Here is a 16894-nt window from a genome sequence, read left to right as displayed (position 1 = left end):
AATGGATACTTCTCTGAACTGATGCAGAAATATGAAGCATGGGTCCATTGTGACAGGGATGGAATTGGGGAAACAGGGAATGATGCAGAAAATGGGCAACGGAAAGTGTTAGGTGCTTGTAGGGGAGATGGGTAACAGAAAAATACACGTAAAACGACAGCAAACACATAAAAATACACACAGATACATAAAAATACGCAACAATGTGCACAAATATGTGAATATATGTAAAATTATCCAAAACTACATAAAAAGTGCAAAAAACATAGGAGAAAAGGAAGTAACAATTGAAGTATAGGAGTACGCATGTGGTTGGATAGTTAGTTAGTTACATGTTCCAGATGTTATCAAAATGATGCAGTGTTCTTCATTTCAATGACTGCCTCACAGCCTGTGCCATCTGGATCCTTCCCACCAACACCTACTTTTCTGGACTGCACAGGTGGGAACTCTCCTTCCAATATACCCTATGTTCCTGTAACACTCCAGGCCTCAACCTTCATTGGTCATTGTCCTCACCCATCTAGCCCCTTCCCTGTTCCCAATCCAGCACTACACAGCCCTCTATTCCACCAACACACAAGCAGTCTTTTTACTTCTCTCCTTTTCCACTAACCCCCCACCCCTCGGCCTCCGTCTAACCTCCCGACTGCACCTAGGTGCCCTACCATCTCTCCACCTCGTCCCTGTATGGTCTCAAAAGCAGCACTTTACCATCCACCACCCATAACCCACTATCCCCCCCCCCCTCCCAGCCCCAGCCTGCTCCATACCCCCACTATCCAGGTACTTCTCCTATCTCCTCGTAGTGTGGCCTCAACAACCAGAGACTGCAGTCATGTGTGTGTGAGTTGCATATGTAGGAGTGTATGTATGTTGTCTTATCTCCAAACCGAGTGAGGTGGCGCAGTGGTTAGACACTGGACTCGCATTCGGGAGGACGACGGTTCAATCCCACGTCCGGCCATCCTGATTTAGGTTTTCCGTGATTTCCCTAAATCGCTCCAGGCAAATGCCGGGATGGTTCCTTTCGAAGGGCACTGCCGACTTCCTTCCCCGTCCTTCCGTAATCCGATGAGACCAATGACCTCGCTGTCTGGTCTCCTTCCCCAAAACCAACCAACCAATCTTATCTCCAACAAAAGCCTTGATGGCCAAAACATCACTCTCTGATAGTCTTTATGTTGTGCCTATCTGTGACTCAGCATCTCCGTTATATGGTGAGTAGCAACAATCCTTTTCATAATATTGTTGATTAGTGTTAGCATTAACGAACACATGACAGTAAACCCTCATTTATACATTTTTGAAGGGAGGTGATAAAATAAATGTACAAGTGAGATTAATGTTAAATTGGAATTTTTAAATATATTTCAATTACACTCAAGTGCGTACAAACAGATGATACTTACACTGTACAGTAATAGGTACAGCAGTTTAAGTAGGCTTATGCCTAAGCTATGGACAATTAAAGTTATTTAGGCCTAAAGAATGAATCAACAGTCGTTTGTTTTTTGGAAGCAATACTGCATTCATAAATCAAGTTTTCATATTCAATCACTGTGACCATCTTGTCATCACCAATTTTTTTTTGATCTTATGTAACGTTGTGTTACTTCCAATGCAGTAAATGCTTCTGACAGACTGGGAGGGTTCACAGATTCTCCATCCAATTCTTCAGATTCCTCAGAACTATTTATTTCAGCTGATACTGGCATACTTCTTTAATTATTTCATCCTCACTTTGTACACAACACATGGCAGTATCAGCATCACAAACAACAAAATCATCAAAATTAGTTTCACTTGAAATACAAGCCCAGTCATTGTCATCTGGTATATTGAAATCTACATCAAAATGTTCAACATTTTTGGGGTCAGCTTGAATTTCATCTTTTGTGATATCAGCTTCTCGAAAGCACTTGTGATTTTGTTTGGCTTCAATTGATCCCAAGCAGTTCTTATGGACTGCATTGCCTAGATAAGAAAAATAAATTAAAAAGCTACATATAAGTATCTGTGGTGAATTTAATTTCATTTATACATCCATTCTAAAAATTTTTAGTGAAGTTCAGGGGGAACTGACAGGGAATGCTATACATACACAGTGTATGTGTAAAGTGTATCCTAACCTACAATGCAATTCTTTGGTTTACCTGCAACACGTCTAGCTGAGGATCACCCTTCGTATTGTCGAGATGTGTGATGACACATTGAACCAGAAATTTCCTGTACTTTGCTTTTGTGGCAGCAATGATGCCCCAATCCAGAGTTTGAAAATGGCTCATGCAGTTCGCTGGAAAAAATGCCAGTTCTATGCTGCTGAACTGTAGCACCAGAGAATGAACCAAACATATTTTCCTCTTCTCACAACAGATTCGGGCATTAAGCTTACTGAGGTTTGGAGTCATCCATCCTTCTTATCAGAGCATCTGTGTTTATGGTAAGGATCATTGTCACTCTCTGCTTGCTTCTCTTTCCCCCAAAGCAGTGATCAACCTTAAATGCAAAGGTTTTGTCCGGAACAAGTTTTAAATAGTCCTATCTCGCCTGTGTTTCAAATGTGTTTCAGACTGCATTTTGCGATTATAGTTGGGAGATTACGCTCTTTCCAACATTGTATGGTGACATTACCCACACTGTTGGCCTCCCTATAAACAATGCGCCCAGTAATGTCACATCTTATGTTGAATCGGTGTAACTAACCAGAAGAAGCACGAAAGTTTTCAACATTTAAGTTTTTTTACGGATTCTAAAGCCTTTTCTTTCAGTATTGCACATGAACTAGGTACATTACCTACACACTGTTGCTGAAACCAAATCTGTAGGCATTTTTCCACATCTGCAAACTTTATACCCAAGATATGTGAGCGTTTCTCACCACTTGGTCCAGCTTTCAAAGCACTACATCTTGCGATTGATTGGCCAGTATGGTAGTTAAGATAGACCATGGGATTTTGAGACACTTTGGGATGTTCACTTGAGGTTCACTAGGACTTCCCCGACCTTAGGGGCCCATTACACGATGCCATCAAGAAGCACCACTCTGCAGCACTCATGTATTCACACGCCATGGCGCATCAAGCTGCCATTCACAAAGGTGAAGCTGTAGCTGTGAACAACTTTTATGCTGCCACTACTGATGCTGTTTTCATTGACATCTTGTGCCAACTGTTCACAAGTGGCTACCCGCTGCTTGGCCAGTCAGCAGCACCCCCAAGTGGCAATGTGGGAAGGCCGCTATTGGGAGCAATGTTCCGCCAAGTTATATGATCTGAAACCGACTGCCACAAGGTCAACAGCAACAGTGTCACAACGTGTACCGTAGCTAAAGCCCGCAATAATAACTGTGACTTTGCATGCAGACAGCAAACCAACGATCACTGACCACATCATATACAAAACGTTTCAAGACAATTTCTTGGTCTTTACAATGTATATGCATGACAAAAATGACTGTGGAGGAGTAAAAATAATAGCATAAAAGTGCGAATATGTATAAATGGAAAACATGAAAGTGGGGTAATTTTGCACGCAAAACTGAAAAATTATACAGTATACAACATACAAGTGCGAAAAACGTAGAGCTGAGAAACACATAAATGCAGTTTCCCATGCAACTACACTTATACAGACAGCTGTCACTGGAACAGAAGGATCTATCCCGGAGAAATGATTTCAAATTAAATTTAAAACCTGCTTGTTACTTGTTGGACATTTCATGTCGTTGGGCAAATGTCCAACAATTTTTGTTGTTGGTTACTGAACTCCTTTCTGAGCCACTTACAGATTTAATAATGGGTAATAAACATCATTTTTCCCTCTAGGGTTGTAGATATGGACATCACAGTTCTTCTCAATCTGTGACGGATTATTTATGATGAATTTCATTAGAGAATATGTGTATTGTGACAGCACAGTTAAAATGCCTAGCTCCTTGAAGAAGTACCTACATGACATTTGTGGGTGAAGAGCACATAGTATTCTTACTGCTTGCTTTTTTTGCAATAAATACTTTCTTTCTAAGAGATGGGTTACCCCAGAAACTTATTCTGTAGGGGATAATACAGTGGAAATATGGAAAATATGTCCTGATGTTCATTCATTTGTTTCCAAGATTAGTAATTATGTAAAGAGCAAAAGTAGCTGAACGTAAGTGTCTGAGAAGCTCAGTAATATGCAGCCACCAATTCAAGTTTTCATCAATATGCACCTGCACAAATTTGGAGCATTCTACCTTATTTACTGATTCCTTCTCATGTGCTACCTCAAATATTTGTATGACTGATCACTTTTGTTGTACAGAACTGAATGTAGTGTTTCCTTTCTTTTTTCAAAATTTAAGGAGAATCCCTTTTCAGAGAACCATTTAACAATTCTTTGAAAATTTCATTTACCAACTTTTCTGTTGCTTTCTCTTTCATGGGAAATATTGTAACACCAGTATCATCACCAAAAAGTACCTATTTTGCTAGTTGAATTCACATACATGAGGAATAGGAGATGTCCTAAAATTGCATTCTGTGGGACTCTCTTTGTGATTTTACACACACACACCCCCCCCCCCCCCCCGCCAAAAAAAAATCCACCTTTGCAACATTGTCTGATTTTTCAAACAACCTTTTGCATTCTATTTGTTAAGTATGATTCAAACTAACTGTGCAAACAGCCATCAATTCCATAAAAACCTGAGTCTTTCTAAGAGACAAAATGACCTACACAATCGAACACCTTGGAAAGATAACAAAAACTACAAACTGAAGTTACTTTACCATTTAAGGCTTGTACTGTTTGATCTGTGAATGTGTAAATAGCATTCTCAGTCAAGCAACCCTTCTGGAAGCCAAACAGTAATATGCAAAGTAAACTGTTTCCACTTAAGAGTGCGGCTACTCTTGAGTACATTACTGTCTTGAATATTTTCGAAAAAGGTGTCAATAAGGAAACAGGATGATAATTGTTTAAGTCTGTTTTGTCATCTATCTTATGAAGTGGTTTAACTATTGAGCTTTTTAACCTGTCTGGTATGTAAAGAGAATGAGGAGAAAGGGGCATTGGTTAGGTCAAGATTCACAAGTTTTGTGGCACTTGTAGGTGTGGAAAATAAAACATGAAAATACAATAGGATGAGGGAGGAAATGTGATCAACAGAAACCCCAATCTGCCCACCTTCCAGAAGTTAATTATCACCAACTCTGACTCCCCATCCTTCCCCAGGTCCCTTACTAAGAACACCAACCTTTCAGCAGAAGGAAGGGCAATCATACACAGGCACTATCCCCCAAACTTAGTTCACATACAGATTTCCCATGCCATGTCACCTCCCACAAACCTGCCACAAAGGTGTGCCCCTTATGTTACACAGCACCATTCGTGGCTAGAACAGCTGAACCACATTCTGCAACAGGGATTTGATTACCTTATGCCCTGAAATGAGGGACATCCAGCCCAAGATCCTTCCCACCCCCCTCCCCTCCTGTGGTGTTCCGTCACCCTCCCCTCCCCCCTTCTCCAACTTCCATAACACCTTAGTCCATTCCTGTGCCACTCCAAATCCCAACCATTTGCCATACACATCACATTCTTGAGAAAGGTGCAAGTGCAAGACCTGCCGAACTAACCCATCCAGCACTTCCTATTCCAGTCCTCTCATGGCCTTACACTATTCCATCAGAGGCAGGGCACCTATGAAAGCAGCCATGTCATATAAAAGTTCTGCTGCAATCATTACACAGTTTTTTACATATGTACGACTACCAACCAGCTGTCCCCCAAGATGTATGGACACAGTCAAACTGTGACCAAGAGCAAAGTGGCCTATCCTGTCACACAACATGCAACTTTATTTCAATGAATGCTTCACAACCCAGGCCACCCGGCTTCTCCCCTCCACTACCAAATTTTCGGAACTGCGGTGCAGGTAGCAGTATCCCTTACAAAATATTTTCCACTCCCGAAATCAATGTGGCCTCAACCTACAGTAACCTACTGTCCCCACACTCTCCACCCAACAGTTTCCACCCCCGCTGTCATACCACCTCCTTCCAATTCATGTACACTTACCTTCATTGTGTTTCACTTCTGCCAATGTATCCACTGACCTTTTCCCCTTTTCAGCCCCCCCCCCCACCCCCCACCCATGGTCCTCCCCCATAGCCTCCTCTTGCTTCACTGACAGCCTTGTCCTGCCATCATCTAGTCCCTGCATACTCTGCCAGACAGTGCTCTTCTCTTCCCCCAACCACACTCTGCTACCCAAGCGCATTACCCGTCCTACTCCAGATTGATGCTTTTGTTGACTGCAACAGCTGCATTCTGGCCACAGCTGCTTGAAAATAGCAGTCATGTGAGCATGAGTTATGCTTGCTCATGGGAATGTGTGTTATCTTTTCTAAGGAAGGCTTTGAGCAAAAGATCAATGCGTAACAGTCTTTTGGTTGTGCCTGTGTGTGAGTGTGGGAGGGAGGGGGTGGGGTTGTGCACACATGCACTATTTTTGTTCAGCTCACATGTTCCACATCATGAAGTTTATCACAAATACAATTTATGGAACAACTAACTAATTACCTACACTCACGCTCATAAATTAAGGATAATTGCAGAATGTGGTGCCACACAATGTGGCGCTACACAAAACTGACACTAATGTGAAACTCAGCTCGCCCTATTTGTCCAAGAAATTCACAGTGCCGTAGACACTGGCGAGCAGATTGATGCCGTATTCCTGGACTTCAGGAAGGCATTTGATACGGTTCCGCACTTACGTTTAGTGAAAAAAATACGAGCTTACGGAATATCGGACCAGGTTTGTGATTGGATTCAGGATTTCCTAGAAGAAAGAACACAACATGTCATTCTTAACTGTTCAAAATCTGCAGATGTAGAGGTAATTTCGGGAGTACCGCAAGGAAGCGTGATAGGACCTTTATTGTTTACAATATACATAAATGACTTAGTTGACAACATCGGTAGCTCCGTGAGGCTATTTGCAGATGACACGGTTGTCTACAAGAAAGTAGCAACATCAGAAGACTCGTACGTACTCCAGGAAGACCTGCAGAGGATTAATGAATGGTGCGACAGCTGGCAGCTTTCCCTAAACGTAGATAAATGTAATATAATGCGCATACATAGGGGCAGAAATCCATTCCAGTACGATTATGCCATAGGTGGTAAATCATTGGAAGCGGTAACGACCGTAAAATACTTAGGAGTTACTATCCGGAGCGACTGAAGTGGAATGATCACATAAAACAAATAGTGGGAAAAGCAGGCGCCAGGTTGAGATTCATAGGAAGAATTCTAAGAAAATGTGACTCATCGACGAAAGAAGTAGCTTACAAAACGCTTGTTCGTCCGATTCTTGAGTATTGCTCATCAGTATGGGACCCTTACCAGGTTGGATTAATAGAAGAGATAGACATGATCCAGCGAAAAGCAGCGCGATTCGTCATGGGGACATTTAGTCAGCGCGAGAGCGTTACGGAGATGCTGAACAAGCTCCAGTGGCGGACACTTCAAGAAAGGCGTTACGCAATACGGAGAGGTTTATTATCGAAATTACGAGAGAGCACATTCCGGGAAGAGATGGGCAACATATTACTACCGCCCACATATATCTCGCGTAATGATCACAACGAAAAGATCCGAGAAATTAGAGCAAATACGGAGACTTACAAGCAGTCGTTCTTCCCACGCACAATTCGTGAATGGAACAGGGAAGGGGGCATCAGATAGTGGTACAATAAGTACCCTCCGCCACACACCGTAAGGTGGCTCGCGGAGTATAGATGTAGATGTAGATGTAGCATAAGCACATAGGGAACACACATGACAAGATCTGTAAGGCCACAGTATTGGTGACAAGTTGGGAAAACCGTCCCGAAACACGGGCTACAAAACGCCAATGTTTCCTACGCATGTACCCCGACATCAATATGAGATATGATCACCATGCACACGTACACAGGCCACACAACGGGTTGGCATACTCTGGATCATGTGGTCAAGCAGCTGCTGGGGTAAGCCTCCCATTCTTGCACCAGTGCCTGTCGGAACTCCTGAAGTGTCGTAGGGGTTTGAAGACATGCAGCGATACGTTGACCGAGAGCATCCCAGACGTGCTCAATGGGGTTTTGGTCTGGAGAACAGGCAGGCCACTCCATTTGCCTGATAGCTTCTGTTTCAAGGTACTCTTCCATGACGTAGTTCCGTGGGGCCATGCATTATCATCCATCAGGAGGAAGGTGAGACCCACTGCACCCCTAAAAAGGCAGACATACTGGTGCAAAATAAGTCATGATACACCTGATCTGTTACAGTTCCTCTGTCAAAGACATGCAGGGGCGTACGTGCACTAATCATAATCCCACCCCACACTATCAAACCAAGACCTCCATACAGGTTCCTTTCAAAGACATTAAGGGGTTGGTATCTGATTCCTGGTCCACACCAGATGAAAACCCGGTGAGAATCACTGTTCAGACTATACCTGGACTCATCTGTGAACATAACCTGAGACCACTGTTCCAATGACCATGTACAGTGTTCTTGACACCAGGCTTTACGGACTCTCATCTGACCAGGGATCAGTGGAGAGCACCTTGCAGGTCTCCGGGCAATTAAACCATGTCTGTTCAGTCATCTGTAGACTGTGTGTCTGGAGACAACTGTTCCAGTGGCTGCGGTAAGGTCCCAAGCAAGGCTACCTGCAGTACTCCGTGGCCGTCTGCGGGCACTGATGGTGAGATATCGGTTTTCATGTTGTGTTGTACACTGTGGACGTCCCGTACTGTAGCACCTGGACACGTTTCCTGTCTGCTGGAATTGTTGCGATAATCTTGAGATCACAATTTGTGGCACACGGAGGGCCTGTGCTATGACCTGCTGTGTTTGACCAGCCTCCAGTCGCCCTACTATTCTACCCCTCATAACGTCATCAATATGTGTTCTTTGAGCCATTTTCAACACACAGTCACCATTATCACATCTGAAAACATTTGCACACACTGACTCGCTGCACCATACTCTGACATGCACCAACACATCTCTGCGTATGTGGACTGCTGCCAGCGCCACCGTGCGACGACCGCAAGTCAGTACTGCATGGTCATACCCCAAGGTAATTTAAACCCGCAAACTGCCCACCAGAGCATTGTTTCACCATATATCAGCATTATCCTTAATTTATGAGCATGAGTGTAACAATGCACCTTATGTGCTGTGTTTGAAAAAATGAAACACAAATGTCTAAAAGGGTTAATGAGCTTTTGTATGCATTGCAGCAGAAGAAAGTGACTGAAAGGTCAGCAAAATAAATAAATAGAACACTAACAAGGCTGGTTTGACCTTGAAAAGCTAAACAGAACTTATAAAATTTAAGATTTTGACTTATCTGAAACAGGAAGTTTAGAATAAACAGACAGTATTTATTACTATTTTTCACTTAGAGCTGTGAGACATGGACTTTTAATGCAAAGACTATTCATCAAGTGATGGTAAACAGTCAAATCAAAAGAACCAATTGAGATGCGCATGCCCTCACCCTCATTGTGTACCACTCTCTGGCAATGCACCCACAGGTCTTTTTCGCTTCTCACCTCCTCTCCTTTACCCCCCCCCCCCCCCCCCCCCGCCTCCACCACAGCCTCCTTACACTGCTACATAAATAAAATGAGCATACAGAAGATATGTAACGAGGAGACTGAATGGTAAATACACCACAGAAAATAAACAAGAGCATCATAGTTGCATATAGCTGAAGGGTATACAGCACAGAAAAGTGCATAAGAGGCATTTATATAGCAGTGTATGCCAAGTGGCTGATGATTAGCTAGCACATTGCTGGAAGGACAGTACTGCATCATGAAAGCACTTCAAGGGTAATATGCACAACATATCTTGTCTCTTTCTTCCTTTGTTTTGAGAGAAATGTGAGTAACTATATTTTGCTCCGGCCACAACACAGTATAGCAATGCTGTCATCACCTGTTACACACTTCGTAGTTGAATTGTCATAATATTAGTTTACATTGTAATCAAATCACAATTGCAGTAATGGTTCTTGTATCACTGCAGAATGTAAATGTTTCCAACAGCTGGATGAGATTTACTTTTTGTTGTAGACGTCCATACTGAGCAGATACTTAATGACGTAGAATGTGTCATATATGCCAACAAAAATATGCTAATGTTCTTTCCACAAATCCTAAGTGAAATGATCCTCATGGGTGTGGAACACGTTTAAAAAAAATTAAACACACTTTAATTTAAGAGATAATAAAGTTTCCAGAAAATATGTAGAGGTCAGTAACCTAAAATGCATTTTACAATTCCTAGGCTATTGTAGCTACACCTGATCAAACAGAAAATTAGTTTACAACACTTACGTCGTGTTTCTTCATTGTAGGCTGGCACTACAACACTAAGATGAATATTCCATGTATCTTCAAGACCAGGAAAATTCTGCTGTACTGAATTTTCATCACAAAAAGTCTTCTCTTCTGAAGACCAATCAATGATGGGGTAAGGAAAGGATACCACTTTTAGTATCACAGAGAGCTAGAACACACAAAAATATCTGCAAAGCTCCAATATGCACAGGATTATTTAATGATTATTTGCAGGAATAAATTTATTCATGGGAACAGTTGAAGCATTTTGGTACTGTATAATACTTTGGTCAGCTGTGACAACAGACAAGCACAGAATAGCTACCAGGTTTATCACAACACATATGAGAACAGTTGAGTAAAATATTTAGTTATTTTTCTCTTCATCACTTACACATACAGTAATCAAACTAAATATAACTTGACAATTCCCAGATTCAGAAATGATTGTGTTAAAGATTGTAATGCATAATTATAGACACAACCACTACTTCTGTGAAGGTTGACAGTCCATATAAGGGGTTATTTATTTATTCATGGCCGGTTGATCCAGTAGGTAAAATAATTGCATGGATATGGAACGAGTCATATTTAACAAGTAAAACAAAAATTAAAAAATTGAGATATTGTAGCCATTCATGTGAACAGTAACTAAACATATTTATTACAAATTGCAATATAATATGAGTATGGGAATAAAATATAGTTATAATTACTGACTTCAGCATTTACTACAGTGAAACTGAAGTATGAAACAATAAAATCATACGTAGTAGTTATTCCAAATTATAAAAAGTTCCTAATTAAGCTGAGCATAAAAAAATTACAGTAATACTGAACGCTACAGTATTACATCACATTACATTACTTTTTATTGGTCCTTTTGATCGTTTGTTGTACAAGGTATACAATATAATATTGGACAAGTCATCGTGATTTATAATACATGTTTTTAAATCATACAAGAATAATTACATTGATTTAGGCTTAATACTATCACAATTGAAGGTTCAGCTTCCATACATTACATTTAACCCAAGTAATTCAATGTCTATTTGTTTCTTTTTTTTTTTTTTTTTGGCAATAAATTTTTATGTTTCAAGATATTCATCTATACTATAACAACATTTTCTCAATAAATATTTATGGACAGCAGTTTTAAATTTTGAAGTGTCTTTTGTTGTTTTAATGTTTGCATGTAGCTTAGATTAGTACTTGTTCCATAGATCATGAATACGACACTTCGTAATGATGTGGAACATGTCAGGTTAATAAAAGGTGTCTATACAAGATATTACATTACACAAAATATTACATGACACTCAATTTTTTTTTTTTTTTTTTTCCAGTTGGGGAAATTACCCACTTACTATATCCAAAACTTCATCTAATGAGTAGAAGGAGTTGCCATTAAGAAATTCTTTTAATTTCTTTTTAAATGCTATATGGCTATCTGTCAGACTTTTTTGATGCTATTAGGTAAGTGACCAAAGACTTTTGTGGCAGCATAATTTACCCCCTTCCGAGCCAAAGTTAGATTTAACCTTGAGTAGTAAAGATCATCCTTTCTCCTAGTGTTGTAGCCATGTACATTGCTATTACTTTTGAATTCGTTCGGAAATATGTCTGCTTGTGTCTGTATGTGTGGATGGATATGTGTGTGTGTGCGAGTGTATACCTGTCCTTTTTTCCCCCGAAGGTAAGTCTTTCCGCTCCCGGGATTGGAATGACTCCTTACCCTCTCCCTTAAAACCCACATCCTTTCGTCTTTCCCTCTCCTTCCCTCTTTCCTGATGAGGCAACAGTTTGTTGCGAAAGCTTGAATTTTGTGTGTATATTTGTGTTTGTTTGTGTGTCTATCGACCTGCCAGCGCTTTTGTTTGGTAAGTCTCATCATCTTTCTTTTTAGATATATTTTTTCCACGTGGAATGTTTCCCTCTGTTATATATATATATATATATATATATATATATATATATATATATATATATATATATATATATAGGTGTCAGGAAGTCGTTTCTTAAAGTATTTGTATGGAGTGTAGCCATGTATGGAAGTGAGACATGGACGATAACTAGTTTGGACAAGAAGAGAATAGAAGCTTTCGAAATGTGGTGCTACAGAAGAATGCTGAAGATAAGGTGGGTAGATCACGTAACTAATGAGGAGGTATTGAATAGGATTGGGGAGAAGAGAAGTTTGTGGCACAACTTGACCAGAAGAAGGGATCGGTTGGTAGGACATGTTTTGAGGCATCAAGGGATCACAAATTTAGCATTGGAGGGCAGCGTGGAGGGTAAAAATCGTAGAGGGAGACCAAGAGATCAATACACTAAGCAGATTCAGAAGGATGTAGGTTGCTATTTAGGGAGTAAAATAACCGATGATGGTCGAAGTAGAGAGGATATAAAATGTAGACTGGCAATGGCAAGGAAAGCGTTTCTCAAGATGAGAAATTTGTTAACATCGAGTATAGATTTAGGTGTCAGGAAGTCGTTTCTTAAAGTATTTGTATGGAGTGTAGCCATGTATGGAAGTGAGACATGGACGATAACTAGTTTGGACAAGAAGAGAATAGAAGCTTTCGAAATGTGGTGCTACAGAAGAATGCTGAAGATAAGGTGGGTAGATCACGTAACTAATGAGGAGGTATTGAATAGGATTGGGGAGAAGAGAAGTTTGTGGCACAACTTGACCAGAAGAAGGGATCGGTTGGTAGGACATGTTTTGAGGCATCAAGGGATCACAAATTTAGCATTGGAGGGCAGCGTGGAGGGTAAAAATCGTAGAGGGAGACCAAGAGATCAATACACTAAGCAGATTCAGAAGGATGTAGGTTGCAGTAGGTACTGGGAGATGAAGAAGCTTGCACAGGATAGAGTAGCATGGAGAGCTGCATCAAACCAGTCTCAGGACTGAAGACCACAACAACAACATATTTATAGTGAGGCTACAGTGAAGATCTCCAGCTCTTTAAATAAGTGTCTGCAGGATGGTCTTGGATGAGCTCCAGCAATTATTCTGATTACACGCTTTTGTGCAATGAACACTCTTTTACTCAATGATGAGTTACACCAGAATATGATGCCATACGAAAGCAGAGAATGAAAATAGGTGTAAGCTAATTTACTGAGATGTATATCGCCAAAATTTGCAATGACCCTAATAGCATAAGTAGCTGAACTCGAACGTTTCAGTAGATCCTCAGTGTGTTTTTTCCAGTTCAACCCCTCATCAATGCATACGCCTAGAAATTTTGAATATTCTACCTTAGCTACCGATTTCTGATCGAAGTCTATATTTATTAATGGTGTCATTCCATTTCCTGTGTGGAACTGTATATACTGTGTTTTGTCAAAGTTTAATGAGAGCCCATTTGCAAAGAACCACTTAATGATTTTCTGAAAAACATCGTTTACAATTTCACCATTTAATTCTTGTCTGTTGGGTGTGATAGCTATATACTGTTACAATTATGAAAGAGCCCTCCTTCAGTTTAAGTTGACAGGCACATGCTTCTATATGTTGCTCTAGACAAAACTTTTTTGTATCTAAGCTTTCTACACAGTGTTAACTTTTGACATATATGGCAACTCCTCCTCTCACCTTATTCTCTCTACTCATGTGTGCAGCTAGTTTATAACCACTGATATTTACCTTTTCCGTATCAGACACAATGTGAAGCTCAGACAGACATAGTATATCTATTACATTATCAGATTCAACGTCATCTAAACAAACCAGGAGCTTATCTACTTTATTCTTCAATCCCGGAATATTTTGGTGAAAAATGGTAACATTATTTTTTACTTTACTTTTGTGAGAATCTACTTTTTTCTTTAATCCACCAATATTTTGATTAAATATGGTAACATTATTGTTTACTTTCCTGTTGTGAGAATTTTGTGAGTTTTGGACCTCTTTAGCACCTGCCTGCCTGAACTTCTCATTGGACACTGATATTAGCCCAAAAAAGAGATACATCCATGAGTATTAGTGTCCCCCCTTATGGATTTCGCTAACAACCCTGCCAGTTTACCCTTCCCTTCACTATTGAGGTGTAGGCCATGCCTTGTGAAATCCCCCCTATCAATAGCCTTGATAGTAACCAATCCAACGTCTGACAGAGTGGGCGCCCTACGCAACTGATCCAACTCCATATTTACCCTCCTGACAGAGTGGTTCAACTGGGGCTGATCATGCCGCACGAAAGCAGGCACCAGCCCAACATTGGTATGGGTCGTTGCCTAGGCTATTTTCACCAGATCACACTCAATACTGTAGCCCTGATCCCTATCAACACTGTTTACCACTCCACCCACTACCGTCACATAATCCTGCTTTGAGAAACCCTTGCACAAGGAACCTATATCTTCTACCAACTGACTAAGACTTGCACTTGGCTTGAAAAAGTTTGTGACCTGGTACCTGTCACCTAATTTTTCCAGCAAAATCTGGCCCACACCTCTTCCATGGCTGCTGCCTAGCAACAGAACTTTCCTCTTACTTTCTATTTTTTTAACAGTTGGTTTCCTAGTGAGATTCTGTTGCATCTTAACTACATCTACTTCTCCTGGAGCCTCTTCCTTACTTAACTGTGGTAGCAAGGCAAATCTATTGGTTGTGCCAATTTGGAAACTGTCAGACACTGTCCTCTTTCTGTGGCCCCTGTTCCCAGCTACCACTTCCCACTGCTGTTTACCCTCCTCCCCCCTTAACCTCTTCAGTTCCTCCCTTGCTCTATCCAAATCAGCCTGAAAGGCTCTAATTTTCTCCTCGTGTTCAGCTATAATCCTATCTCTCGCGCAAACCCTGCAAAATAATGGAAGAGTCTCGTTTGCTTTCCAATTTCCACGCTGCTACAATTTCCCCAATGAAACCACCTGTCACAACAGCTGCACAAAACCCTGAACTAACTTTCCTACTCCAGCTCACAGACTTAGTATCCATGGTAGTTTGGAAATTAGTTAGCCTAAGAGATTTACTAAGTGATAACGATAATATACTAAATACAGATGCAAAAGGACACTAAATATGTTTCGGAAACTAATATGTAAGTAAACTATTACCAAATGCGCTTAAATTTGTAGTATAACGCTAAATATGCACAATCAAAAATTAGGCCTAAACAGCCAAATGTAACCAAAACGAACTTATAGCTTATTGTATAGTCTGTTTCATGTTTGCAGTGGTCCATTCTGTTTTAGTCTTGTGTGTGCATGTCGAACATTTATGTCCTGCTTTCTCCTTGTATTATACAGGTGGATACTCTGGTTAGTTGACACAAGATTGTTGCTATTTTCTAAGATTTTCCTTACAAATATGATTACTTGTAAAATGTACAGACATTGTAGTGGAAGGATTTGTAATTTCTTGAATAAGGGCTTACATGAGCTTCTTGATGCAGCATTTTCTATGGCTCTTACAACTCTCTTTTGGCATATACACTACTGGTCATTAAAATTGCTACACCAACAATAAATGCAGATGATAAATGGGTATTCATTAGACAAATATATTATACTAGAACTGACATGTGATTACATTTTCACGCAATTTGGGTGCATAGATCCTGAGAAATCAGTACCCAGAACAACCACCTCTGGCCGTAATAATGGCCTTGATACACCTGGGCATTGAGTTAAACAGAGCTTGGATGGCGTGTACAGGTACAGCTGCCCATGCAGCTTCAAACAATACCACAGTTCATCAAGAGTAGTAACTGGCGTATTGTGACGAGTCAGCTGCTCGGCCACCATTCACCAGACGTTTTCAATTGGTGAGAGATCTGGAGAATGTGCTGGCCAGGGCAGCAGTCGAACATTTTCTGTATCCAGAAAGGCCTGTACAGGACCTGCAACATGCGGTCGTGCATTATCCTGTTGAAATGTAGGGTTTCACAGGGATCGAATGAAGGGTAGAGCCACGGGTCGTAACACATCTGAAATGTAGCGTCCGCTGTTCAAGGTGCCGTCAATGCGAACAAGAGGTGACCGAGACGTGTAACCAATGGCACCCCATAGCATCACGCCGGGTGATACGCCAGTATGGCGATGTCGAATACATGCTTCCAATGTGCATTCACCGCGATGTCGCCAAACACGGATGCGACCATCATGATGCTGTAAACAGATCCTGGATTCATCCGAAAAAATGACATTTTGCCATTCGTGCACCCAGGTTCGTCGTTGAGTACACCATCGCAGGCGCTCGTGTCTGTGATTCAGCGTCAAGGGTAACCACAGCCATGGTCTCTGAGCTGATAGTCCATGCTGCTGCAAACATCGTCGAACTGTTCATGCAGATGGTTGTTGCCTTGCAAACGTCCCCATCTGTTGACTCAGGGATTGAGACGTGGCTGCAAGATTCGTTACAGCCATGCGGATAAGATGCCTGTCATCTCGACTGCTAGTGACACGAGGCCTCTGGGATCCAGCACGGCGTTCCGTATTACCCTCCTGAACCCAGGGATTCCATATTCTGCTAACAGTCATTGGCT

The 16894-nt window shown here is 41.1% G+C and overlaps 1 protein-coding gene across 1 annotated transcript in view; it reads right to left on the bottom strand.

Annotated features, from left to right (window-relative positions):
* Positions 1 to 16894, bottom strand: part of LOC126251952 (dolichyl-phosphate beta-glucosyltransferase) — a 118791-nt gene that overhangs the window by 99015 nt on the left and 2882 nt on the right. Inside the window, exon 2 of the mRNA XM_049952718.1 lies at positions 10389 to 10560. Within this exon, the coding sequence (XP_049808675.1) occupies positions 10389 to 10560 (172 nt within the window). The remainder of the gene's footprint in view (positions 1 to 10388; positions 10561 to 16894) is intronic.

This window comes from Schistocerca nitens, chromosome 4 (assembly GCF_023898315.1).
Source record: "Schistocerca nitens isolate TAMUIC-IGC-003100 chromosome 4, iqSchNite1.1, whole genome shotgun sequence".
NCBI lineage: Eukaryota > Metazoa > Arthropoda > Insecta > Orthoptera > Acrididae > Schistocerca > Schistocerca nitens.
This window is presented reverse-complemented; position numbering and strand designations above follow the sequence as displayed.